The 27,242-nt window shown below is 45.7% G+C and overlaps 1 protein-coding gene across 4 annotated transcripts in view; it reads right to left on the bottom strand.

Moving 5' to 3' along the window:
- The window catches only part of LOC102400588 (myosin VIIA and Rab interacting protein), a 232,312-nt gene that overhangs the window by 4,445 nt on the left and 200,625 nt on the right, over nucleotides 1-27,242 (bottom strand). For 3 of the 4 annotated variants that reach the window (XM_025272761.3, XM_044933507.2, XM_025272762.3), the window contains 5 exons: nucleotides 16,306-16,500; nucleotides 7,610-7,771; nucleotides 2,770-2,874; nucleotides 2,597-2,657; nucleotides 852-970 (listed from right to left, as the gene is read on the bottom strand). In XM_025272761.3, coding sequence (XP_025128546.3) covers nucleotides 852-970; nucleotides 2,597-2,657; nucleotides 2,770-2,874; nucleotides 7,610-7,771; nucleotides 16,306-16,500 — 642 coding nt within the window. The remainder of the gene's footprint in view (nucleotides 1-851; nucleotides 971-2,596; nucleotides 2,658-2,769; nucleotides 2,875-7,609; nucleotides 7,772-16,305; nucleotides 16,501-27,242) is intronic. The other variant, XM_044933509.2, reaches the window with a different exon arrangement.

Genomic DNA, 27,242 nt, shown 5'->3' with positions numbered 1-27,242 from the left:
TTTAGAGTAATAATGCATCTTTTTAGGTCTTTGCAATAATGGCCAGGAGCCAGGTGGTTGGACTTTGGAAGGTCGGGGTACTGGCTCACCAGTGAAGCAAAGGCAGTGGGCCGCACAGTTGCCATACGGCGCCTAAGAGATGCAGGAACTTGTTATTCAAAAGAGCGTGTCCTCCATTGTGCCATTTCCTGGTGTCTGGGTGCTCAGGACACAGGGACAGTGTCGGGGTCGGGGTGGGGGGGAACGGAAGGGAGCAACAGGTGATGCATAAAAGGTTTGCCTGTGCTTCAGTCTTGTCACCAGCCATCTTCTGCCCCCTCAGCATTATCAGTATCCCCGGGGCAGTTCAGCTGGATCTTTACCTCCCACGTAAGCAGCATCGAGCATTTGCAAAATTCTGAAGCATGTGTTGGTGTAATCCCTTAGCCCTCTTACGTGATCTCCAGGCTTATGCAAATTATCCATTATCCCTTCCTTTGCCACATTTATGGGCAGCTGCTGACTTTTTTGTAGGAACACAAGTAATTAATGGCTAACAAGAAATTTAAGGAAGAGTGAATATGAACCAAAAGAAGAATAAAAATTTGTGCACCTCAATCAGACCTTACATTTTGTCTACATGTTTTTATTTCTCTTATATTAAACCTGGTTCCTAAAAGGAGCTGGAGATATAGCTGAGAGAATGTATTCACATACCCAGGAGTTTAGCAATATAAGGAACCCTGTCATTTAAACAACAGACCATGAGATCATGCAGGAAGTTCTGACTGGGGATCTACAGAAAGAATGGCTGCAGAATGGAGGTGCCATCAATAGTGAAAGTAACTGGCATTAAGACAGAGATGACTTACTATCAAATCCTTGGGGGTGCTATTCCTTTCTTTAGTCCCGTTTGTCGAGGAGTCTTGGAGAATGAAGTTGCGGTTAAATGTTTTAATGGTGGCTGTTGAAGACGCCTCAATTTTTTCAGCTAAAAGGAAACACAGGAATAAGTATCATCTGGAAGCTGGACTGATGGTTAAAGAAGAAGGAGCAGCTGTCCAGTCTACCCAGATTTTTGTTCTAGACTTGGCATCTCATTCTGGGTCCATAGGTCTGACTGTGGGAACGTTTTGTTCTGTTTATTTATTTTGACTAGTGACTAGTGAAGTCACTCAGTAGTGTCCGACTCTTTGCGACCCCATGGACTGTAGCCTACCAGGCTCCTCTGTCCATGGGATTTTCCAGGCAAGAGTACTGGAGTGGGCTGCCATTTCCTTCTCCAGGGGATCTTCCCAACACAGGGACTGAACCTGGGTCTCCCGCATCGTAAGCAGACGCTTTTACCCTCTGAGCCACCAGGGAAGTCCTTATTTATTTTGGGGTAGATCAAATAAACCAAGGCATCATTCATTGGTGGCTTTCTGGCAAAAAGGTAGCTTGGAGATAATCCAATACAGTCTACTAACTCTTATTTGCAATTCTGAAATATAAAAGGCTCAAAAAAAAAAAAAAAGGCAAATCTTTATGACTTTGGAGTCAAAACTGCCTAATGGCAAAACCTGACGTAAGCTGACAAGTGGCCGTTTCAGGTCCTTGTCCCGCCCACAGAGCATGAGCATTCTCATACTTGGCTGCAGGGTACTAATGTGTTTATCAGACGCCACGCCAGACACCACGGGGAGGGGGCTGTCAGGAAGCACACAGCACACAGACCGCATTGCCTTTCTAATGTCCAAATGATTCTGAATCACATACAGACCCACGGCTTTCAAAATAAGAGCTCATGGATCTGCAGTACATTTTCATTGTTTAGGGCTCCGTGGAATATAAAGTAGGCATTCAGTAAATGTTTGTTGAACAATGAAGGGTAGACCCAGGACTCAAACATGTATCCACTGACTTTCTACTCTTTTACTTTGTAGGTCTAAATTTTTAGCTTGGCATCCTCACTCTGTGGCTTCTGAATCCAGGGAGATGGTTGAAAATGACCAGTAGATAAGGGCGATGGGACTGGCATTACTGGAATCCCTCTAAGTCGGGCCCTGAGTTAGATGCTTTCGGCGTGTGCTCACATCTCCCTGACGGTCACCATCCCAGCCCACTCTGACAGCATCCTGCTGCAGGCGCCACCACTCTCTCTTAGCCCATGAGTGATGGGGTGGGTCAGAAGTACCAGGGAGTTAATATCCCTGCCCAAAATAACCTTGAAGCAAAGACGAGAGTTGAAAAACCTCATCTTCCTAATTCTTTGAGCAGGAAAGTATGAGATACGATTAATACTGTCTCTCAGAAGTCCCCATCAGGGTTTAGCATCATTTGCACAAAGAAGCAAACTATTAATGCTAATCAAAGTACACTGTATTGGCTTAATTTCCTTCCTTGAATCATTTCTCTCTTCCCATATCCGTGTTTCTTGGAGTTACCTCCCACATCACATCCTTGTCCCAGGATCTGCCTCTTGGAGAAATCCAAATCAAGACAGACTCTCCACAAGGGTAATTCTGGATGAGAACACCTCATTAGATCTGGTCCTCAAACTCAGATCTCTGAGTTACTCTAAGTGAATGAGTCAGGCTTGATTCTTGGGTGGCTCTGTGGTCTGATGTAAGTGTACCTTTCACTGGTGGAGCAGGCAGTTTCCTCCTCTGCTGCCTCGATGTGTCTATGGTTTGTACCTACAAACAGAACACAGGCATCAGCACGCCTTTGTGAAGCCACAGGTGTTTTATCTTCTGCGTTTTCCAGGTCATGCGGTATTCCAGCAGATGGAGCGAGGGACAAACTCACCTGGTTCCTTTGCTTCTGGTTTCGTTTTCTGGTGAGGCGCCCACAGGGTGCTATGTTCAACCCTGCATTGGTCAGGGCTGAAATCCGGCTCTCAATATCAGAAATCTTAATGCAACAGAAAGACAGAATCAGTAGGCACAAAGTCAGGAGGAGAGAATCTTTATTAAAAGTGTTATGAACCTATAGAAAACAAATCTGCTTTGATATATGCTCATTCATTCATTCATTCAACTTCCACCAGGCATGTCTCTACCTGGTACTGTAGTGAAGAAAATAAACCACGGATCCCTCTTTGTAAATTCAACTTTCCAGTTGTTAGCTCTAGAGCATGTCACCCCTGTCAGAGGTCCCTGAGGGATAAATGGAAGCCTGAGGCATGATGGGAACCCTGGCCCAGGGCCACTGGGCTTAGCATAGGGGTGGGGTCCAGGAAGGCTTCCCTGGGAGGCAACATGCTGTGAGTTTTGAAAGGCAAGTAGGAGCTGGAGATCCACCTTCCTTCTTCCATGACTCCGAGAGTCCAAAATCACAGCGCCAGGTCTTAGGTGGGAGGCCCAGAAGCACCTGATTCAAGTCCGTTTCTTCTATGAAGAGGCCAAGTGGCTTTGAGAAACTCCCTCCAGCCTCTGGGCATCAGTTTCCTTCACTATAACATCGGAAGGTGGGAAGGAGCTCAGATTTCTTCTCCAACAATGTCTTAAGGTAGATACGGAGAACGACAGTCCACTCAGTGCTAGGAAAGAATCCCCGTCCGTCCATGTCCCCAGGGGTGAGAAAGACATGGTCCCTGCTCTTAGAAAAGGGCATCACTATGTGCCATCACCATGCTGAGTGCTTTAAAAACGTGAACTCTCTCATGCTTCGGTCATAATCCTGTGACGCAGGCACCGTCCTCTCGGTTTTACAGACGAGGAAACTGTGGCTCAGAGGGATGAGTGATGCACCCAACATCTCACAGCAGAGCTCAGAATTAATGCCAGTGCCCTCACCATGCTGCCCCATCCTCAGAGGCCTCTTGCCAAGACCTGGCATGGGGGACACTGGAGGAGGCAGGAGGAGGCAGGCAGAGCTGAGGGAGGGAGCTATGACGCAGTCTGGGTGTGCTGGGGCATCAGACCGGAGACCTGAAAGCAGGCCCAGCCCAACGTGTGTGCCCTCCACCCCGACGTCTTCACTGCCTTCCCTGTGTCAGCTGCTCAGTCGTGTCCAACTCTCTGTGACCCCATGGGCTGTACCTGGCCAGGCTCCTCTGTCCATAGAATTCTCCAGGCAAGAGTACTGGAGTGATAGCTAGGACATGGAAGCAGCCTAGAGGTCCATCGGCAGACGAATGGATAAGGAAGCCGTGGTACCTATACACAATGGAATATTACTCAGCCATAAAAAAGAATGCATTTGAGTCAGTTCTAATGAGGTGGATGAAACTGGAGCCTATTATACAGAGTGAAGTAAGTCAGAAAGAAAAACACCAATGCAGTATATTAATGCATATACATGGAATTTAGAAAGACGGTAATGATGATCCTGTATGCAAGGCAGCAAAAGAGACACAGATGTAAAGAACAGACTTTTGGACTCTGGGAGAAGGCGAGGGTGGGATGATTTGAGAGAACAGCATTGAAACATGTATATTACCATATGTGAAATAGATGACCAGTGCAAGTTCAATGCATGAAGCAGGGCACTCAAAGCCAGTGCTCTGGGACAACCCTGAGGGAGGGGGTGAGGAGGAAGGTGAGAGGGGGGTTCAGGATGGGGGACACATGTGCACCATGGGTGATTCATGTCGATGTATGGCAAAACCCACCACAATATTGTAAAGTAATGGTCCTCCAATTAAAATAAATAAATAAAGAAAAAAAAGAATACTGGAGTGGGTTGCCATTTCTTTCTCCAGGGGATCTTCCTAACCCAGGGATTGAACCTGGGTCTCTTTCATTGTAAGCAGATTCTACCTTCTGAGCCACTTGGAAAGCCCATTGCCTCCCCTGTCCCTAAGCTATTTCATGCTGCGCAAGACAAATTCTAATTCCGCTGTCATTTACTGAGGGCTTCTTTGGATGAAGCCCATGGGGAGAGCTGCTCTAGGAGATGCAGAGAGAAGGTCTGAAAGGGCAGCAGATATGGGAGATGCTTCCCCTATCCCGCAGTCTTACTCAGAGAAGGAGGAGGAGGCAGGTAAAGGCCAGGACTGTGGCAGCTGGTCAAAGAACACTAGTGAAGCTGCCCAGCAGCCAGTGCCCAGCAGGGGCCACTGTGCAGCCCTTGTCCCTCCCTGCCCCCCAGATGCCTGCCTATTCTGATTCCTCAAATTTCACACTGAGGAGGGCATTCCCTTGGTTTAGAGACAAACAGATTGCTGATAAACTATTGTCAGGCATTAGCAACTGGTGTGAGTGAGACGCCCACACTCTCTCCTGGAAGCAGTTTTGATGGAGGGATTTGCTCAGAGGGCTCTGCTCAGAGGGTTCCTCCCCCTGAAGACAGCAAGTTGCAGATCTGATTTGCTGACTTCCAGGCTCTGGAATAAGAAGGGTCAATTTTTCCTGCTTTAGTCCACGGGCAAAGGATGAAGAAAGAGGAAAGGAGATTGCTGAGGGTTGGTTTTGCCTGCATTTTATCTATCTGTCTATCTGCCTATCTATCTATCATTTTCTGTCTAATTGTGTTCCATTAATTCCTAAGACCAAATATCCAGGGACCCTTACCCTCACTCTTAATAGAAGGGGATGACCAGTTCAGTTCTGAGTTTTCTGGGAGCCAAAGCAAAAAGATCAGTGTGGGACTCTGTGTTCACAGATAAAGACCAAGTATTTAGGAACAGCTTTTCCTGATATTAAGAGTTAAGAGAGACATTTCCCAGGAATGCTCACAGAGGTGACCCTGCAGGACACAGTGGCCAGCTGTTCTTAGCACGCTGCCCCGTGGATGGTCCTGCAGTCTCCTTGAGCATCGGGCAAGCCTGTCCCAAAGGTAAACTCCAAGGTGAGGGCGTCCCCGGAATCTGACCTAAGCTAAGAACATAATTCAGCACATCTACCTTCCAGGTGGGCTTCCCTGGTGGCTCAGAGGTTAAAGTGTCTGTCTGTAATGTGGGAGTCCTGGTTCGATCCCTGGGTTGGGAAGATCCCTTGGAGAAGGAAATGGCAACCCACTCCAGTATTCTTGCCTGGAAAGCCCCATGGACAGAGGAGCCTGGTGGGCTACAGTCCACGGGGTCGCAAAGAGTTGGACACAACTGAGCTACTAATAGCAACCCACTCCAGTGTTCTTGCCTGGAAAATCCCATGGACGGAGGAGCCTGGTGGGCTGCAGTCCATGGGGTTGCTAAGAGTCGGACACGACTGAGCGACTTCACTTTTCACTTTCATGCATTGGAGAAGGAAATAGCAACCCACTCCAGTGTTCTTGCCTGGAGAATCCCGGGGACAGGGGAGCCTCATGGGCTGCCATCTATGGGGTTGCACAGAGTTGGGCACAGTTGAAGCAACTTAGCAGCAGCAGCAGCAGAGCTACTAAACAACAACAACAAGGCACATTCAAACACATGGAAAATAGATGTTTTGGATGCCAGGATTTTCTGCCATAAAACATGGCTGCAGTAATTTAAGCCTAGAAAAATTTGGAAGCACAAATAACTAATTGTCCAATAAAACCCTCCCAGTCATCCATAAACAATATTACTTCCTGCCAAGGCATTTGAGAAATATTTGCTGCAAAATACACCCCCAGAAAACAAATGATTTGATTCTATTTTATGTCACACTGACTATAAATTGATTAATGTTGAGGGGCATTTGTGGGAAATGATTTTTATTTGAGAAGAGTTGCTCTTCAGCCATTCTTGCTAGTAATAAACAGTCAACAGGGTCATATGTGATGAGCCCATTCCCAGGCCATTCCTAGCACAGAACTGGTGCCCTCCCATTCTCAAGAGTGCTTAATGGTATCAGCAGTTGTTGTGATTTTTGACTCTTTAAAATAGAAATATTTATTTAAAAATAATTATCACCCAAGACTGTCATCTTCTCTGTCCAGAGATGGTTTCTACTGATGCCCATTCTCCAAATGAGGCAAGTTTTGAGATGCAGGGTCTATAGAAATATCAGTGAACCGGGGATCTACACTGAGCTTATGCTGCAGAGACCAGCATTTTTCGTGCGTCCCTGAATATGCATATGTCCACAGACCCCAGTCTGAGAATCAGTTACTTAGTCCACACTCAATTCTGATCCGGAATCAGAGGCTAAGAGGCTATCCATTAAAACTGAAAACAAGCATCTTCATAAAGTTATAGAAAATATAGTAGTTAGTTCTAAAACAGCCACATTGAAAATCATGCAAAATACTGGTCTAAGAATTCTACACTTCATTTTTCATTCATTTATTCCTCTCAATGTTATTGGGCCCCAAACCCATGTCTGGTGTTACATTAGGCACTGGACTTATGGTGTTAAGCTAGACAGCTAGAGTCCTGTTCTCAAGAAACTTTCAGTCTATCATGGGGAACACTGGCATTAAATAGGTAATCAACAGCGTGCTAAAGGTTAGGGAGGCTGGTCTTGGCGTGGGATGGGAGCCTCTATAGCAAGGGTCAGAGAATTTGTCAAAGAGGAAGATGGCATAGGTTTGGAAGACATATATTATCAAGGCTATAATTCGGGGAGAGGAGGGCTGCACTTTGAAAAGGAGGATTTGGTGACATCCTGGGAGGACCATGTCCACGAAGTCTGCTGGAGATGGCAGGAACGGACAGGTACAAAGGCTTAGAGACGACTCTCGTGGGAGATGAGGTACCCCCTCTTTTTGCCTCCACCTGGGCATAGGGGAGAGCTCTTACCTGGATCTCGGCATGGTGGACCTGGGCTGCTGCCGTGGCCACTTGGTCCTCCAGATCTGCCAGCTCGGTCTCATCTGTGCCGCTGTGGATGCACCGGGCAGCATCCTCTAGCTCGCTCAGCTGGCCCTCAAGTCCGTACACAGTGCCTGCAGCCAGGTATACCTGCAGAGGAGGCATGGCCTTTGAGCTCAGGCCTGTGGGCCCGGGGCTGGTGGGGCCCTTTCAGGGGATGCTACAATTCAGGGGAGTGAGAAAGAGTTAGACTCAACATTGGGAAAAAGAGACAGGGAATCCCCCATTTATAAACATTCTTTACACGTAAGTGGTAACATAAGGTCTTCCCACCCCCTCACTGTCAGACACACCTCCTTTTCCCCAGCCTTTCCTGGAAGAAAAAATAGTTTGCAAATTCTAAAAATATGATAAAATAGTATAAAAATACATGAGATAAGCTACATAAATGGTGAATTTGTCCAGCAACTATAACAACCATAGTATCAAGACAGAAGAAACAAGGAGGAAAACTCATGATGCAGTTTTTCCAATAAAAATTTTGGTTGGCATTTAGTAACTGGGAAAAATTCAGAGAACATGAAAGAGGTGAAATTAATTTAAAACAATTACAAATTTTGAGTGAATTATCTCTGAACAGGTACTATTAGCTTGCTTGAATCAGATTAAGGGAATGAAAAGGAACCTGAAATTTGTAATACTTTATTTCTGAGAAAATAGAATGATGTTGAGAAGCATGTAAAATCTGTTTAATGTAAGACAGCTGGTAAAGAATCTGCCTGCAATGCCAGAGACCTGGGTTTGATCTCTGGGTTGGAAGATCCCCTGGAGAAGGGAAAGGCTGCCCACTCCAGTATTCTGGCCTGGAGAATTCCATGGATTATATAGAGGTCACAAAGAGTCGAACATGACTGAGTGATTTCCACTTTCACTTTGACTGAAAACTAAAGAGAAAATAAGATAGAAGTAATTTGAGGGAAAATTAAAGGAAAAATTACTTTGGCTTATGAGTTTATAATGTGATTCTCATAAAAGTGGGCAAACAAGGAGATTCCTGGTGGTCCAGTGCTTAGGACTCCAAGCTTCCGCTGCAGGGGGCACGGGATTGATTCCAGGCCCAGGGATCTAAGATCCTTAATCCTGCATACCATGTGGCAAGGCCAAAAAACAAAAACGTGGGCAAACAGAAAGTAAATAGTTGAAATAATTCAGGCCGAGGGATGCTGGACAGGGTGAATGGAACAAATGCCCCTTCAGCCTAATTAACAATGTGATGAAACAAGGGACAACACAGGAACCAGATGTATCTAGAGAAGTAATTAATTAAAGAGAGATTCATGAGGTTTAATCAATGTATATAAAGCTCTACACATGTAATCGCAATCATTTTGAGTTGATCTGAATGATGCACACCGCCCCTTCTTTAACGGTTCTTTTAACTTGAGGTAAAAATATAACAGAGTTAGGCAGTCCAAGAGCCGTGCACATAGATCACTTGTGCCGAGTGATGCTGAGTGTGGATGAGGAGGGCGAAGACCCCTGAGATACTCCAACTCGGTCAGTTCCTTGGCATGATTCATACATCTGTGTGAAAACTGGCAATTTGACAAAGCTTTTCAGTGTGGAACAAAAGCAGGCGCAGGTGTGATGAAAGCAAATTTGACCGTGCATTACCAGACAGGACTAGCTGGGCTGTGGGAGCTTCCAGCGGCGACTGCCACGTCTGGCATCATGCCGGGTGATTCATCACTCACGCCGGGGTCATACATGGCATGTCTGCTGGCCATCGCCCTATTGCAGTTTGCCCTTAGTGTTATATTTCCTTATCACAGGCGAGTATTAGAGAACTTCTGTTTCTAAAAGATCTTCACAGTTTAATACAGCCATATGTTCTTCATCTTCAAAATAAGAAAAACTTTATTTTTGTCCGATGAAGAAAATGATGACTATTTCAAAGCTATTTGAGGGGAGAAAAAGCTGTGAGGTTGAAAAATTTATCTTCAGAAAGGGAGAAAAATTGCAGACAGAGAAAGAGGAAAGAAGAAGTAGGAGAAGAGGAAGAGGAAGAGGAGGAGGAGGGAGGGGGAGAGAGGAGAAAAGATCAGAGAGATGGCCATGACAGTTTGAGTTTGGATATTATATTTTTGGTAGCCACACCCAAAATGGTGAATTTATTTTGATATGATCATTTAAAACATAAACTGAGAGCTTTTCACAATGAACCAAAATTTGTAATTATGATTTAAATAAAATGAATAATTTAAGTTTGTCAGTGGTTAAACATGACATAAGGTCTCATAACCTTGATATTTCCAGAAATATGGAAAACTAAATGTTGTCATACCCTATGGCCATATCAACTCAATAGCATCTTGTTCTCTCGCCAGCATAGTCATCCACCAACATTCCCTATTTTCTCTGCCAAGACAAAGCAGTATGAAATCGCTCCAAGTCCTCAGCAAGGCCAGAATGTTCATCTTTTACTCTGTGTTCCCTGAAAGCATGCTTTCCCGGCACTAGCAGGGCGGGGAGGTTCAGAGGTTTGGCACTGACACCCATTCCACAGGAACTTACAAGCACCTAAAGGATTAGAGGAGGGTGACGATGGTCATGACCATGATGATGATCATGACAGGTATATATTGAGGCAGAGGGCTGGTGCCTTTCATGCCTTTATCCACCCTGCCCTATGATGGTGTGCTCAGTCGTGTCCAGCTCTTTGGGACCCCATGAACTGGAACCCACCAGGCTCCTCTGTCCTTGGGATTTCCCAGGCAAGGATACTGGAGTGGGTTGCCATTTCCTTCTCTAGGGGATCTTCCCAACCCAGGGATCGATCCCCCGTTTCCCACATCTCCTGCATTGCAGGTGGATTCTTTACTACTGTACCACAGGGAAGCCCAATCTATGGTTACCATGACACTTAATCTCAATTGGAAAGTTATGACGATTTATAGTTCAAACTTCGGCATAAAGGTACTAGAGTCACTGTGGTTACAGACAGACATGATACTGGCTCTGTGGCCAGGCTCAACTAACAAAAATTAACATGCTATATAATGAAAATGTTATTCTAGTCTTAAAAATAACCCATTTGAAAACTGTCAACTTGGTATTGCTTGCTTAATTACGGTGCACTTTTGGCAAGAAATATGGTTACCACATCTGAGCAATCTACGTCCCCTCCAAACTCTAGTTACTGATGCCTGTGACCCCACTGCTTGGCTCCTGGTTCAACAAGCCTTTCTTAAACTGTTCAATGGATGAGAATAAGTGTTTCATTAAGGAAGGACATTATGGTCAAAGCCCCTAGGATACAGAATATTAAACAGATTTCTTATTGTAGAACTTCTCAGAGTCTTTAATGTGCTAACATGTATCTCAATTTTCCTAGAAAGAGTTTATGGGTTTCTCAAGCCTGTTTGATCTTAGAGCATCTTGTTGGACTTGGCTTCCATGAAATACACATCAAGGGACTAAGGTTAGACAGCAGCAAATAGGATTTCTTTTCTTGTTCTCACTTCCAGAAGTTCTACCTCACTTGTGCTGTGGGGGCTGTTCAAGGGCTTTGAGAAGGAAGGTCAACCTCCTCTGCCTGGTCTTAGATTGTGGGGCAGAGGTGGGTGCCCCCGTGGCTGTCCCACTGTGCCTGCTACCACTAACTGCATACTACACAGTACTTGGCATCGCCGAAAGTTTTAGGGCAGAAGTGAAAAACTAAGGTCATGGCACCCAGTCCCATCACTTCATGGCAAATAGATGGGGAAACAATGGAAACAATGACAGACTATTTTCTTGGGCTCCAAAATCACTGCAGATGGTGACTGCAGCCATGAAATTAAAAGATGGGTGCTCCTTGGAAGAAAAGCTATGGCCAACCTAGACAGCATATTAAAAAGCAGAGACATTACTTTGTCAACAAAGGTCCATCTAGTCAAGGCTATGGTTTTTCCAGTAGTCATGTATAGATGTGAGAGTTGGACTATAAAGAAAGCTGAGCACCAAAGAATTGATGCGTTTGAACTGTGGTGTTGGAGAAGACTCTTGAGAGTCCTTCGGACAGCCAGGAGATCAAGCCAGTCAATTCTAAAGGAAATCAACCCTGAACCTGAATAATCACTAGAAGGACTGAGGCTGAAGCTGAAGCTCTAATACTTTGGCCATCTGATGCCAAGAACTGACTTCATTGGGAAAGACCCTGATTCTGGGAAAGATTGAAGGCAGGAGGAGAAGGGGACAACAGAAGATGAGATGGTTGGATGGCATCATCGACTCAATGGACATGAGTTTGAGCAGCTCCGGGAGTTGCTGATGGACAAGGAAGTCTGGCATGCTGCAGTCCATGGGGTCACAAAGAGTCCGACATGACTGAGTGACTGAACTGAACTGAAAAGGACGTTGAGACTGTCCCTGCACTGGCTCTGTGGCTGGGGGTTATGGGGTACCCCAGGTGGTCTCTTTCAGAAGACCTTTAGATAGGGGTGTAATGGCGAGGGAGCCCAGAAGACCTTTAGATGGGGGTGTAATGGTGAGGGGGCCCACTCATGCTGCCCCCTCACAACCCCGCATAATCCCACAAGGTGGCCATGGTGGGTTCCCCCATTCACACCACAGGTTTTAGAATGGTTAAGCTGGTTATTCTCTGTTGATCCCTAGATCCATTTTCCATTCTTCTCTGCTCTGTTCTGTTCTCTGCGAGGCTGACCGATACAAACTTTACCATCAAGGATCCCTTGCTGGCAGGGATGGGTTTCGCCAATGAGAAGATCAAAGGCAGGAGGAGAAAGAAGTTGGAGCCTCCCCCCATCCCCTTTCCTTCCTGGATTACGTGGCAACAGCTCCCACTAGGGGATGCTCTTCCAGGCTTCAGCTCTCCCTGGACTATAATGGCCTGGGGGTGGTGGCTACTTCCTCCTACTGCTACTCTCTGGGCACTGCAGCATCCCTTAACCTTGCCCAGACCTGAGCCAATACTCTTTTCCCGAAACTCTCCTCTCCCAGCCAGACCTCTACAGGTACAGTAGGACCCTGTGCTTCAGAGGTCCCTAGGCATTCAGTCCGAGAAACTGAGTCTCCATTGTGTGTGTGCAGGGAAGGCTGAGGTTCCTCCCACCTTTAGGTGAGACAGAGCTGACTTTACAACCAGGCAGCAGGTCAGAAGTGTCAAAGTTAAGAGACAAAGGAGATTCTCATATCCTGTTTGTTGTTGTTCAGTCGTGTCCAGCTCTTTGCAACTTCACAGACAGAAGCACGCCAGGCTCCCCTGTCTTTCACCACCTCCTGGAGTTTGCTCAGATTCATGTCCATTGAGTTGGCGATGCCAGCTAACCATCTCATCCTTTGCCACCCCCGTCTCCTTTTGCTTTCAATCTTTCCCAGCATCAGGGTCTTTTCCAATGAACCCGTGCCCCCCTTTCCCCAATTAAGTGGATTAACAAGGCAGATCATGAAACAGATTTGACATGTGGATGTGACATATTTCATTTTATGTAGCTCTGAGATCTTCCTAAGTCTACATAAAGGTGGACATTCTCTTGCAAATTTTCTCTTTTATCTCAGAGTCTTGGTCTGCAGAAGCCAGTGTTCAGAAAGCAGACTAAGTGTTGCCATTTCTATTTCTGCTGGTCCCTGGGCTCCTTGGCACAAAGGAGAAAGGCAGCAGAGGAATGAGGGCAGGAGCGCTCTTTAGAACACAGACAGAAGCCCTGGTTTAATTAAATCAGCTGCACCCAGAGGCCAGTTTAAGAATCAGCTCTGCCCTTCTCCTGCTGCTCAACTGAATTCCATCCTAGAAACAGCAGAGCAAGCGACCTGCCCACGGCTCTGTGATCTGGGGAACTGAAGAGATAAAGAAAAAAATCATCCCTTCCATGACTCAAAGACCCACCGAATTCAAAGGAACACAGATGTAATAATCTCTTTAGAGGTGAAATCTGAAAAGCTGGATGGGGTAGGGAAGGAGGTAGAAGTAGGCAGTTAACTCTTTGTGAATAAGAGAGGCATCTTAGAGGGTCCGTACAGGGAGCAGGGAGCTGTAACCCCCAGCCTTCCACTGTTGCCTTTCTGACATCCTGAATCAGTGGCTAAGAGGATGAGTTTCGGACTCAAAGTGTTAATGCACCCACCAAAAGAAACATGATGTACAATAAAAGGATCTTTCATATGAAAACTCTGCCAAGGCCATTGTATTTTTCAATACACTCCTTAGAGGAAAAGAAAAAGGCATTCTGTCTTTGCTTTCAATGTGCCATGGGGGCTGGCTGTTGTCGTTTAAATCTGGATTATTTCATGCATTGTAAGTTTTTTGACACCATACTTTGTAAAAATAAAATTCATCCCTTCCTGGTTAATCACATCTTTAATCTTTTCAACTCTGTGTGTGCAGGATTAGGGCTACTTGAGAACTAACAGCACCTGAAAGTTACAGGCATGTTTAAAGAACAGAGACCTGCACGTTAGGAGTAAAACAGTGCTTTTAAAAATGTACCATATTCATCTGATGTAATCATGTATTGGGCTTCCCAGGTGCTGGTGGTAAAGAGACCATGGGAGAGGCCCATGCAGGAAACACAAGAGCCTCAGGTTTGATTCCTGGGTTGGGAAGATCCCCTGGAGAAGGGCTTGGCAACCCACTCCAGTATTCTTGCCTGGAGAACCCCATGGATAGAGGAGCCTGGCAGGCTACAGTCCATAGTGTTGCCAAGAGTTGGACGTGATTGAAGTGACTGAGCGCACACGCACGCATGCAACCATGCATCAGATAAGCATTTCTTGGGCACCTCCTCTGTGTCAGGCTCAGGATCAAGGGCAAGGGCTATCGATAGGAAAGGCAGCAGGTCCAGTTCTGTGAGAATTTATATATCTGGTTTCCAACTTGGGCATGACCGTGCCATAGTCTCCTCTCATGCCCCCACTAAGATTTGACAATGTCTGGAGACATTTTCGACTGTCAAATCTGGGAGGGTGCAGCTTCCAGCATTGAATGCGCAGAGACCATTGGATGCCGCCAAACATCCTGTCCTACAAAGTACAGGAGAGCCCCCACAACAAAGAATTATCTGACGAAGAGTGTCATTGGTGCTGATCTAATGGGAGATATATGAGTGAACCGAATGCGACATGAAGTGAGGCAGACACATGCGTAGGTTTTATGGGAATCCAAAGGGAGAGAGTCTTCCACTTTTCAAGCAAAACTAATCTGTTGTTTTTTTTTTTTTAAACTTTGAGTCATTTAGATTTGTTGTTTCAGCTTCCGGCAAAAAAAAAAAAAAAATCTTTCTAATAACTTTTCCTGGTTTCTGAGAATGCCATTCATTAGAGCATCTCCAAATTAGGGTTGACTCTGCTGGAGGAAAGATAGAATCACCTGACTGGCTTTGATGTTGGGACTCTGGCAATTGTGATGGTGATGATGGCCTGAGTGGTCATGTCCAAATTTCTTTGTGTCATCCCTGGTTGCAATGCGTTGTTGGAAAATTCTCACTGAATCTTCAGTGAGGTCTTAAAAGTGACTGTACATATCTGTATGTAAGAATCTATTTCTTTCTTTCCTCACTAGTTGGAAGGACAGAAAAATCCATTATAAGCAGACCTATCTGTGAAGCACAGCAGACCAGTTGCAGTAACCTACCACTCCAGTACTCTTGACTGGAAAGTCCCATGGACGGAGGAGCCTGGTAGGCTGCAGTCCATGGGGTCGCGAAGAGTTGGACATGACTGAGCGACTTCACTTTCACTTTTCACTTTCATGCATTGGAGAAGGCAATGGCAACCCACTCCAGTGTTCTTGCCTGGAGAATCCCAGGGACGGAGGAGCCTGGTGGCTGCTGTCTATGGGGTCGCACAGAGTCGGACGCGACTGAAGCGACTTAGCAGCAGCAGCAGCAGCAAGTTCTGTTGGCAACCACTCTTACTCTCTGTAGTGGCACTGGCAACATTCCACATGGATCCCCACGGATCCCTTATATAATTTCTGCTCACTGCCCTCCCACTCCCAAGCTGGGGTGTGCTTTTGGTTCTAATAACTCAAACCTCTGCAGAAGACTACCTTTGAGCTATTGTAGACACTTTGAAAGTGAAAGTGTTTGTCACTCAGTCGTGTCCTACTCTTTGGGACCCTTTGGACCGTAGCCTGCCAGGCTCCGCTGTCCATGGGATTCTCCAGACAAGAATACTTGAGTGGGTTGCCATGCCCTCCTCCAGGGGATCTTCCTGACCCAGGAATTGAACCTGGGTCTCCTGCATTGCAGGAAGATTCTTTACTGTCCGAGTCACCAGGGAAGCAGACACTTTGCCTGCATGCAGAGAGACTGAGGTACCTGCTGGCTGTAGGAAGGGCCAGTTTCTTTGCCTTAGGTCAGGACAACTCTGAGATACAACTCACACTCCCGGGAGTTGCCTGCAGCTTTGGGCTTACTCTCTAAGGTCATAGCCTTGCTTGACTTCTTCCCTCTCCCTAATCCCTTATAAATAAGTCTTCCCTGGGAGCACTTCCCTAATAAATCAGTTGCATAGGGATCCTCATCTTGGAGTCTGCTTCCGGGGAACCCAGTCTAAGACCCTTCTGAGAATATACATGCTACGGCAGTGGTGTGTTTGTGTCCTCGGCCTCTGCGATGAGTTACATCATCAGCTTCTCCTTCGTACATGTGTGCCCTAAGCAGAGCACATCCACATTGTCTTACATTTTCCTCCAGGGAAGTCAGCTGCTCATCCAGTCTCGCTTGGTCTGTCCCAAGAGGAAATGTCCCCTTCTCTCTGTCAGGAGGGACAGGTGGGAACTCCCAGGGCCCTGCAGACTCAGCGATCAACTCCTCCGTGGCATTGATGACTTTCAGGACTTCTGTGGAGATGTTGCAGAGAGAAACAGCAGAATACTTCTGTTTGGTCCAATAACAGAAGGGGACAGAAGACAAGAACAACATTAACAATGACATGGAAATTCTACATCATCATGGTGCTCATCATGAGACTGATTCTGTCATAACACACACAAACATCAATGTGCTGAAGGAATGAGAATCTCTAAAATATCTATCCAGTCTGAGGGGACTGAGAGGAGGCCTGATGTGACTTGGCTGAGCTTCTGTGGCTCACAGTGAATTATTTCAGATTCTTAGGGAGAGAGGAAGGGGAGCCCAGGTGGAAGTTACTAGGTCCTTTGCCCACTGCTGATAGTTTCATATTCATCACCTCATTTTCTGGATAATATTCTCTTTCCTCAGCAGACCTGCAGTCACAGACTCTGTCAAAACTACATTCATGATGTAGTCCAATGGGTCGCTTTCTGGACGGGGAGTGAGGAGGCCTGGGCTCTAGATCTGGCTGTAATTTCATCCAGACATGGGACCTTGGTCAGGCTACTTCCCATTTCTGGAACTCAGTTCTGTCATCTGTTCGTTGAGAGGATCGGAAAGAGTTTCTCTGCAGCCACTAGGTAGCCACTGTGTTGTTAGCTCACTCACATCCATTCTCAAGCCCATTCCTCCTTGCTTTCCTTCACCATTGAGGCTGAACAAGAAATACACTCCATTTCCTAGCCTCCCCTGCGGCCAGGGGCAGTCATGTGACATGGTTCTGCCCAGTGAGCCTGCAGGGAAAGCCCACTGGGGTTTCTAGCAAAGCTTTTGTTTTCCTAATCAGGTGAACAGATGCAGATGCTCTCCTGCCCCTGCCTTGATCATAGGTGTGCAGTTAGGAAGTCAACATGAGTGAGGATGATATGAAAATGCTGAGTCAGGTGGATCAAAAAGACTGAAAGAGCCTGGCCCACATAGACCCTGGATCAGCTGTACTGCTGTGACTCTCCCTGCCTCTGAAAATGCATGAGAAAAATAATTCCCTGCCTGTTGGAACCCTTGTGGGCCAGATTTTCCATTATTTATGTTGAACACATTTCTGACCGACACAATTCACTTCTAGTTTTTGTATTCATGACTCAAAGTTATAATCAGTCCAGATCTGGGCCAAGGTCTTTGATGGAGTGGAGGTGCTTCAGCCACAAAGAATCATCTGTATCTTTGAGTTCATCTGAATATATAGCACCAAGAAATAAGAAGGAGATCAATGTTGCTTGGCAGTAATGGTGTCCATCTATAATCAATTTTACTTAGCCCATCACAGGGTTTGCAAACTGGAAATTCAAACACTGCCTATTTTCAGGAAAGCCTGGAATTTTAATGCCTTTGGTACCTCTCAAGGTATCTATCTGATTCATATCAGATCAGATCAGATCAGATCAGTCGCTCAGTTGTGCCCGACTCTTTGTGACCCCATGAATCTCAGCACGCCAGGCCTCCCTGTCCATCACCAACTCCCGGAGTTCACTGAGACTCATGTCCATCGAGTCAGTGATGCCATCCAGCCATCTCATCCTCTGTCGTCCCCTTGTCCTCCTGCCCCCAATCCAGCATCAGAGTCTTTTCCAGTGAGTCAACTCTTCGCATGAGGTGGCCAAAGTACTGGAGTTTCAGCTTTAGCATCATTCCTTCCAAAGAAATCCCAGGGCTGATCTTCAGAATGGACTGGTTGGATCTCCTTGCAGTCCAAGGGACTCTCAAGAGTCTTATTCAAGACCACAGTTCAAAAGCATCAATTCTTCGGCGCTCAGCCTTCTTCACAGTCCAACTCTCACATCCATACATGACCACTGGAAAAACCATAGCCTTGACTAGACGAACCTTTGTTGGCAAAGTAATGTCTCTGCTTTTGAATATGCTATCTAGGTTGGTCATAACTTTCCTTCCAAGGAGTAAGCGTCTTTTAATTTCATGGCTGCAGTCACCATCTGTAGTGATTTTGGAGCCCAGAAAAATAAAGTCTGACACTGTTTCCACTGTTTCCCCATCTATTTCCCATGAAGTGGTGGGACCGGATGCCATGATCTTCGTTTTCTGAATGTTGAGCTTTAAGCCCACTTTTTCACTCTCCACTTTCACTTTCATCAAGAGGCTTTTGAGTTCCTCTTCACTTTCTGCCATAAGGGTGGTGTCATCTGCATATCTGAGGTGATTGATATTTCTCCTGGATCTTAATTCCAGCTTGTGTTTCTTCCAGTCCAGCGTTTCTCATGATGTACTCTGCATATAAGTTAAATAAACAGGGTGACAATATACAGCCTTGACGAACTCCTTTTCCTATTTGGAACCAATCTGTTGTTCCATGTCCAGTTCTAACTGTTGCTTCCTGACCTGCATACAAATTTCTCAAGAGTTTTGCCAAGAAAATGCACTGGTCATAACAAACACCCTCTTCCAACAACACAAGAGAAGACTCTATACATGGACATCACCAGATGGTCAACACCGAAATCAGATTGATTATATTCTTTGCAGCCAAAGATGGAGAAGCTCTATACAGTCAGCAAAAACAAGACCAGGAGCTGACTGTGGCTCAGACCATGAACTCTTTATTGCCAAATTCAGACTTAAAGTGAAGAAAGTAGGGAAAACCACTAGACCATTCAGGTATGACCTAAATCAAATCCCTTATGATTATACAGTGGAAATGAGAAATAGATTTAAGGGCCTAGATCTGATAGATAGAGTGCCTGATGAACTATGGAATGAGGTTCATGACATCGTACAGGAGATAGGAATCAAGACCATCCCCATGGAAAACAAATGCAAAAAAGCAAAATGGCTGTCTGGGGAGGCCTTACAAATAGCTGTGAAAAGAAGAGAAGCGAAAAGCAAAGGAGAAAAGGAAAGATATAAACATCTGAATGCAGAGTTCCAAAGAATAGCAAGAAGAGATAAGAAAGCCTTCTTCAGCGATCAATGCAAAGAAATAGAGGAAAACAACAGAATGGGAAAGACTAGGAATCTCTTCAAGAAAATCAGAGATACCAAAGGAACATTTCACGCAAAGATGAGCTCGATAAAGGACAGAAATGGTATGGACCTAACAGAAGCAGAAGATATTAAGAAGAGGTGGCAAGAATGCACAGAAGAACTGTACAAAAAAGATCTTCACAACCCAGATAATCACGATGGTGTGATCACTGATCTAGAGCCAGACATCCTGGAATGTGAAGTCAAGTGGGCCTTAGAAAGCATCACTACGAACAAAGCGAGTGGAGGTGATGGAATTCCAGTTGAGCTATTCCAAATCCTGAAAGATGATGCTGTGAAAGTGCTGCACTCAATATGCCAGCAAATTTGGAAAACTCAGCAGTGGCCACAGGACTGGCAAAGGTCAGTTTTCATCACAATCCCACAGAAAAGCAATGCCAAAGAATGTTCTAACTATTGCACAATTGCACTCATCTCACACGCTAGCAAAGTAATGCTCAAAATTCTCCAAGCCAGGCTTCAGCAATATGTGAACCGTGAACTTCCTGATGTTCAAGCTGGTTTTAGAAAGGCAGAGGAACCAGAGATCAAATTGCCAACATCCGCTGGATCATGGAAAAAGCAAAAGAGTTCCAGAAAAACATCTATTTCTGCTTTATTGACTATGCCAAAGCCTTTGACTGTGTGGATCACAATAAACTGTGGACAATTCTGAAAGAGATGGGAATACCAGACCATCTGATCTGCCTCTTGAGAAATCTGATTCATATAATCTGGACCAAATATTCATGATAGCTCTGGCTTCATCTTGCAAAGCTTGTTTCTCCAAGTAAATTCTACTACAGGTTTTATCTCACTAAAGGAGGTTTTCAGTGGCCCTGCAACTTCACTAGGTAATCAAAGTGTCTAAGTGACAAGTCTGGCTGAGTTCACAGTCTAGAAGCTGGCTCTGGGCTCTGGCATGTGGTCTCATACTAGAGTCTCACCCTGGCGTCTGTCAGTCATCCTAGGGTTAAGGCACATGTGCTCAGAGGGCAGCTCTCCAGTCAGTCTGTTGTATAATGGCTGCTTGACTCATCCAAGAGTTATGCTTCTTTTGGTTCAAGGGACTTCATTACATACCAAAAAACCAGTCTGAGTTATCAGGAAAATGAGAGGGAGGGAAGGCAATGCAGATCTGCCAGACGAAGGGTAGTGGAGAACCAAGCCAACCTTTCACCTTAGGAAAAACATGCAGAGGCTGTACTCCGTTATCCAGAATCCTGTAACTCAATGTTTTAGAGATGACCTGGACTCAAAATGTTTTGGCATGAAGTAACCACCATTGTTTGCTGAAGTCCATTTTAGAAAAGGCAACACTGTACATATGAAAACAGACTTGTTACCCTTCTCTTAATAGATAAGGCTTGTATTCACAAAGTTTGCCCTTTATTTGGTAGAAGAGGTGCCTCTGTACATCTTTTGAGAAGAAAGATGGTAACTAAGGGATTCAGAAAAAAAGGTTAGATGGTAGCATGACGGAAGGGCAAGTATGAACATTAACACACACCTCCCATTGGTCCAGGGTCATTAAAGGGCCAAGGACCTAAATGGGAAGGACATAAGAGGTGCTTAAACAGAAAGAGTTATCTGCATCTTGACGCCCACAGAATACACAATATCAAAGTGATGAGCTGGACATCAGTGTTGCTTGGTAGGCATTTTTCCTTTCCATCCACAAATAGCCTTGTTTATTCAATCATAGGAGTTGCCAGCTGGAAGCCAGATAGTGCCTAGAGGCATGTGGGTTTTTTTTTTTTTTTTCCCCTGACAAGAATGCTTTCTGTGAGATAAGCACCTCCCGGTTCTCTGCAGTCCCTGCCACTAATTCGTCTACATCTTTTATTGGGGGTTGGTGATGTGCTGACTCTACCCCAGTTGCTGGGAAGAAGCAGTGAACAGAGGGTAAAGTCCCTGCTCTCATGGCGTGCCTTCAGCTCCACCCAGGTGACTTGACATGGTGACATACTTTCCTGACCCCCTGAAAGTATTTGCATTTGTCATTAATTGAGAGTGAGCAGTCACTGGCAGCTGGTCTGTGGAGAGCACCAGAGTTTCGCTCACCAGGTCTGTGGTCCCATTCAGAAGGCAACCAGTCTCCATCTGGGGAAGGGGCTGAAAGAAAAAAACTACATGGAAACTGGACAAGATCACTCTGGTTGGTTGGTGTCCCAGTTCAGCTCTCTACTGGGAAACACAAACTGGAACCCATGGGCACTTGGAGGGAATTTATCCCATCTCTAGGAAATCGGATGTTTGCCTGTTCTACAGGAGTGTTCCTGACTTGCTTGGACGTGAGCACAGGAGTCGACAGGGCAACTACTGGGAGTGAAGATAAGTGGGATTTAATTAGCTGTGTGATAGGAGCAGGGCGCCCAACCTCCCATTCCTTAGTTAACTCACTAGCCTAAGAGATTAGATTTGTCACAAGGCTCACACTGTCTTGTTATGTAAATGTCCTGTTCCCTGCCCAGTCTAGATTTAAAAGTCGAAAAGCACCGTCTACAATTGTGTGAAATAAAGCTATATTTAGTGCTGGACAGGGTTTTGTTCAGATGAAAAAGCTGGTGAGGATTCAGAGGTGCTGGCAGGGAGCCCTGTATGGGGGAGAAATGAAAATCTAAAGCAGCCTTCCTGCTTTATTGCTTACAGCCCCAGAGACACGAGCTGAATGGCACAAACAAAGCATGATCCCAGAGCCAGAGAGGGCTTTCTACGATGGCAGCTGACATTACTCCGCACTTTCATTGTAAGATGGATCAAATGTGACAGGTCCATGGTATCAGATAAGGGAGAGGTGAAAGTGTGGAGAAAATCAGCTGACAGAACAGGGGCCACTGCAGAACAGGAAGGCTGGACGCAAAGACACTCACGGCCAAGGGCCCCACAGATGACAGAATGAAAACGGCCAGTGCGCGGAAGTAGTAACCAAATTCAACCTTCTAGCGATCAAAGAAACACAAACAACAAACTTACTAAGTGCCAGGTAGATGCACGATTCCTTTTCAAAATGCTCAGGGTAGCCGATACTGCTTTTCCAGGGTGGAACAGGGGCTTTCAGGTGTTGACCTGGCAGATATGTATTTCTTGTGATGCACCGACATGCCCCAGTCTCTTGACCACATGTGGTCACCACTGAGAGCCTGGCGGTCCACCTCTAGCGTCTGGTTTGTGTCACAGCCCTTTGTGGGACACTGAATCCATAATATCAACTTCACAATCACCAGACTAACAAATAGACCATGCTTGGGGTACAGAAGGTGATGAGAAACCTCCCCTGTTTCCTCCATCACTCACCAGTGAGGCAATGAAACAAGTGTCCATCTCAACAAAGACGCAGCTTCCTGCTTGACCATAACCAACAACAGGACCAGTTCAGACCTTTAAGGAGGTGATGTACCACTCTGAGGCGGGAGCCTGACCCAATGGCCATGTCAATGGACTGGAGGAAGAAGACCATGTCAGGACCCAGTCATAAATCCCCCCTGGATCTTTTCTCTTCTCTCTGAGGACCACAGTGCACAGCAGACTCTGCCTTTACTTTTTGTCTCACTACCCACAAACTTATTTTTGCCTTTTCATACTGTTCATGGGGTCCTCAAGGCAAGAATATGGAAGTAGTTTGCCATTCCCCTTCTCCAGTGGACTATCTTTTGTCAGAGAAGACTCTTGGAGTGTGAGGGGAGCAAACCACTCAATCCTAAAGGAAATCAACCCTGAATATTCACTGGAAGGACTGATGCTGAAGCTCATGCCCTTTTTCTTCCTATAAAAACATGTTTTTAGGAACAAATTCTCCCTCCTTTTACTCTTCCTTATAAACTGTTTTCCAAAGACTCGCAGTATGTAAAGTGTCACCAGGCTGAGATTCTGAGTCTTTAGAATTCAAAAGAAGAAAATATCTCCATCCTAAACACTAGATATCCCTGCTTATTTGCAACCCTTGCAAATTCTCCTAAGAATGTTCCAGTGTCATCATTCATCTCAAAGCTTTGTGTTGGACAAAGAACTACAAACTCATTCCAAGTTGGAATAAGCATGCATGCTCCTTGCCAGAGTGGCTCAAGCTTGTGAACGTGTGGGCAGGCTCCTTAGGTGCCTGGCTTAATAGGAAGAGAATAGGGTGGAATGTCGGAGGGCTGATCCCAGGTCCAGCTCCACCCTTGGGTGTGTGCGTGCACATGTGTCTGCCAGTCTCAGCTGCGCCAAATCAGATCCAGTCTCTGGCTGTGTGGTGAACTGGGATTGTGACAAAGACCCGGGGCATCTATTCATGTGACCTGATGTAAGCCTTGATATAACAGCTTAATACAATGTGGGGAAAAAAAGCTTTGAGGATTAAATGATATGTTCAGATTTCTGGGGCAGAAGAGGGAATTTCCTAGTTCCACCTCAGGGGTGGTTCCGACACCTATAATAAGCCCTAAACACATAGAAGTTGAAGGGGCATTGATATTAGGGTTTTTGTGAGATTTCAGTTCAGTTCAGTTCATTTCAGTCGCTCAGTTGTGTCCGACTCTTTGCAACCCCATGAATTGCAGCACACCAGGCCTCCCTGTCCATCACCAACTCCCGGAGTTCACTCAAACTCACGTCCATCGAGTCGGTGATGTCATCCAGCCATCTCATCCTCTGTCGTCCAATTTTCCTCCTGCCCCCAATCCCTCCAAGCATCAGAGTCTTTTCCAATGAGTCAACTCTTCGCATGAGGTGGCCAAAGTACTGGAGTTTCAGCTTTAGCATCATTCCTTCCAAAGAAATCCCAGGGCTGATCTTCAGAATGGACTGGTTGGATCTCCTTGCAGTCCAAGGGACTCTCAAGAGTCTTATTCAACACCACAGTTCAAAAGCATCAATTCTTCGGCGCTCAGCCTTCTTCACAGTCCAACTCTCACATCCATACATGACCACAGGAAAAACCATAGCCTTGACTAGATGAACCTTTGTTGGCAAAGTAATGTCTCTGCTTTTGAATATGCTATCTAGGTTGGTCATAACTTTCCTTCCAAGGAGTAAGCGTCTTTTAATTTCATGGCTGCAGTCACCATCTACAATGATTTTGGAGCCCAGAAAAATGAAGTCTGACACTGTTTCCACTGTTTCCCCATCTATTTCCCATGAAGTGATGGGACCGGATGCCATGATCTTCGTTTTCTGAATGTTGAGCTTTAAGCCCACTTTTTCACTCTCCACTTTCACTTTCATCAAGAGGCTTTTGAGTTCCTCTTCACTTTCTGCCATAAGGGTGGTGTCATCTGCATATCTGAGGTTATTGATATTTCTACCAGCAATCTTGATTCCAGCTTGTATTTCTTCCAGTCCAGCGTTTCTCATGATGTACTCTGCATATAAGTCAAATAAGCACAGCGACAATATACAGCCTTGATGTACTCCTTTTCCTATTTGGAACCAGTCTGTTGTTCCATGTCCAGTTCTAACTGTTGCTTCCTGACCTGCACATAGGTTTCTCAAGAGGTAGGGATTTAGAAGTGGGCAAAATGCTTTGATGTCCATGGATCCATGACATGTCGACAAGGTCTTGCAATGGGCCTCCTTTACCCATTGGGCTCAGCAGGTATGGCACCTAGGGCCCATCATTCTTTTAGGGGGCCCATGAAAATGTCTTAACTTCTTTGAAAATCGGAAGGAAAAATGAATTCTTAGGTCTTGGCACGTGTCTTAAATACATTTTGTTGTTGTTCAGTTGCTCAGTCATGTCTGATTCTTTGCGACCTCATGGTGACTGCAGCACACCAGGCTTCCCTGCCCTTCACATCTCCTGGACTTTGCTCAAACTCATATCCATTGAGTCGGTGATGCCATCCAACCATCTCATCCTCTGTAGTCCCCTTCTCCTCCTGCCTTCAATCTTGCCCAGCATCAGGGTCTTTTCCAGTGAAGTCAGTTCTTTGCATCAGGTGGCCAAAGTATTGGAGCTTCAGCTTCAGCATCAGTCCTTCCAATGAATATTCAGGGTTGATTTCTTTTAGGATTGACTGGTTTGATGTCCTTGCTGCCCAAGCAACTCTCAAGAGTTTTCTCCAACACCACAGTTCGAAGGCATCAACTCTTCAATGCTAAGTGTTTTTTATTGTCCAGCTCTCACATCTGTATGTGACTACTGGAAAAACCATAGCTTTGACTAGATGGACCTTTGTCGGCAAAGCAATGTTTCTGCTTTTTAATATACTATCTAGGTTTGTCATAGCTTTTCTTCCGAGGAGCAAGCGTCTTTTAATTTCATGGCTGCAATGACCATCTGCAGTGATTTTGGAGCCCCAGAAAATAAAGTCTGTCACTGTTTCCATTGTTTCCCCATCTATTTTCCATGAAGTGATGGAACTGGATGCCATGATCTTCATTTTTTGAATGTTGAGTTTTAAGTCAGCTTTTTCACTCTCTTCTTTCACCTTCAACAAGAGGCTCTTTAATTCCTCTTCACTTTCTGCCATAAGGGTGGTGTCATTTACATATCTGAGGTCATTAATATTTCTCCTGGCAATACTGATTCCAGCTTGTGATTCATCCAGGCCAGCATACATAATACATAGTATTGATCTTTATACCAACATAGTTGTAAAATATGGTTTTCAATGTTTTTTTGTGGAGGAAAGTGTTCACAAAGGCAGAAGTGCTCAGGCCCATAGAAGTCATCAGCTGGCCCTGGTCCTGCTGATCTGGAGCCTCTGTGGAGGTGTCTAGCAGGGCCGGTTCCCGGGGTGGATGTGGGCAGCAACAGCCTGGTGAAGGCCCTGAGCAGGTGGGCCCCTAGAGGAGGATCATGAACACGTGGGAGACCCTCGCCCTAGATTCCCCCACATAATGGAGAGAGATAGTGGGAATGAGTGGGTGCGCTGGTCTTGTGGTTTCCTAGTGGAGATGGATCCTAAGGTGACCTCCTCACTGTGTACACACTAGGCCATGAGGCTTAGGAAATTCAGGTTACACTGTATGACTTTGGGGATATAATCTCGCTGAGGCTCAGCTGTGAAATGGAGATAACACCATTCAGCTCAAGGGGTTTTTGAGAAGATGGAATCAGTCAGAACACAGAGCTGTCCACGTCTACTCAAACCTCTCCCACCTGCCCTGCTGGCTCAAGGTGGGCACGTTACCAGTAAAGGCTAGTGGCTTAGACACCGTTTATCATCTACTGTGTTCTTGAAACAACTTTCCTTGATTACTTGTTTTCTTTTTTTTCAGTACTTTTCAATATGATTTATTTGTTTGTTTTAGCTGTGCTGGGTCTTTGCTGGTGCGCGGGCTTTCTCTAGTTGCGGCGAGTGGGGGCTACTCTCTAGTTGTAGTGTGTTGGCTTCCCATTGCGCTGGCGTCTCTTGCTGTGGCTCCCAGGCTCGAGAGCACAGGCTCAGCGCTTGTGGCACACGGGCTTAGTTGCCCCGCAGCACGTGGGATCTTCCCAACCAGGCATCAAACCGGTGCCTCCTGCATTAGCAGGCAGATGCTTAACCACTGGACCACCACGGAAACCTTTACTTGGTGTTTCGGAAAGATGCTTTTTAAAACTGTTTTTTAACCAAAAAAAGTTACACTTTGCTGCTGTTTCCCAATTTTTTTCTCTTGCTAAGTAAGAATATTTCTTTCAAAAGCTACCATGAAGCGACTTAGCAGCAGCAGCAGCAGCATGCTGTACTATTGTCTGCCCTCATCATAATTTCATAAAGAAGAGATACCTTAACACCCCAAAGTGGAAGACGTAATATCAGAATACAGAACAGTCTGTCCTAAGAAGCAACAGGAGGCAACCTGCCACTGACACACACACGTGC

This window comes from Bubalus bubalis, chromosome 21, assembly GCF_019923935.1.
Source record: "Bubalus bubalis isolate 160015118507 breed Murrah chromosome 21, NDDB_SH_1, whole genome shotgun sequence".
Taxonomy (NCBI): Eukaryota; Metazoa; Chordata; class Mammalia; order Artiodactyla; family Bovidae; genus Bubalus; species Bubalus bubalis.
This window is presented reverse-complemented; position numbering and strand designations above follow the sequence as displayed.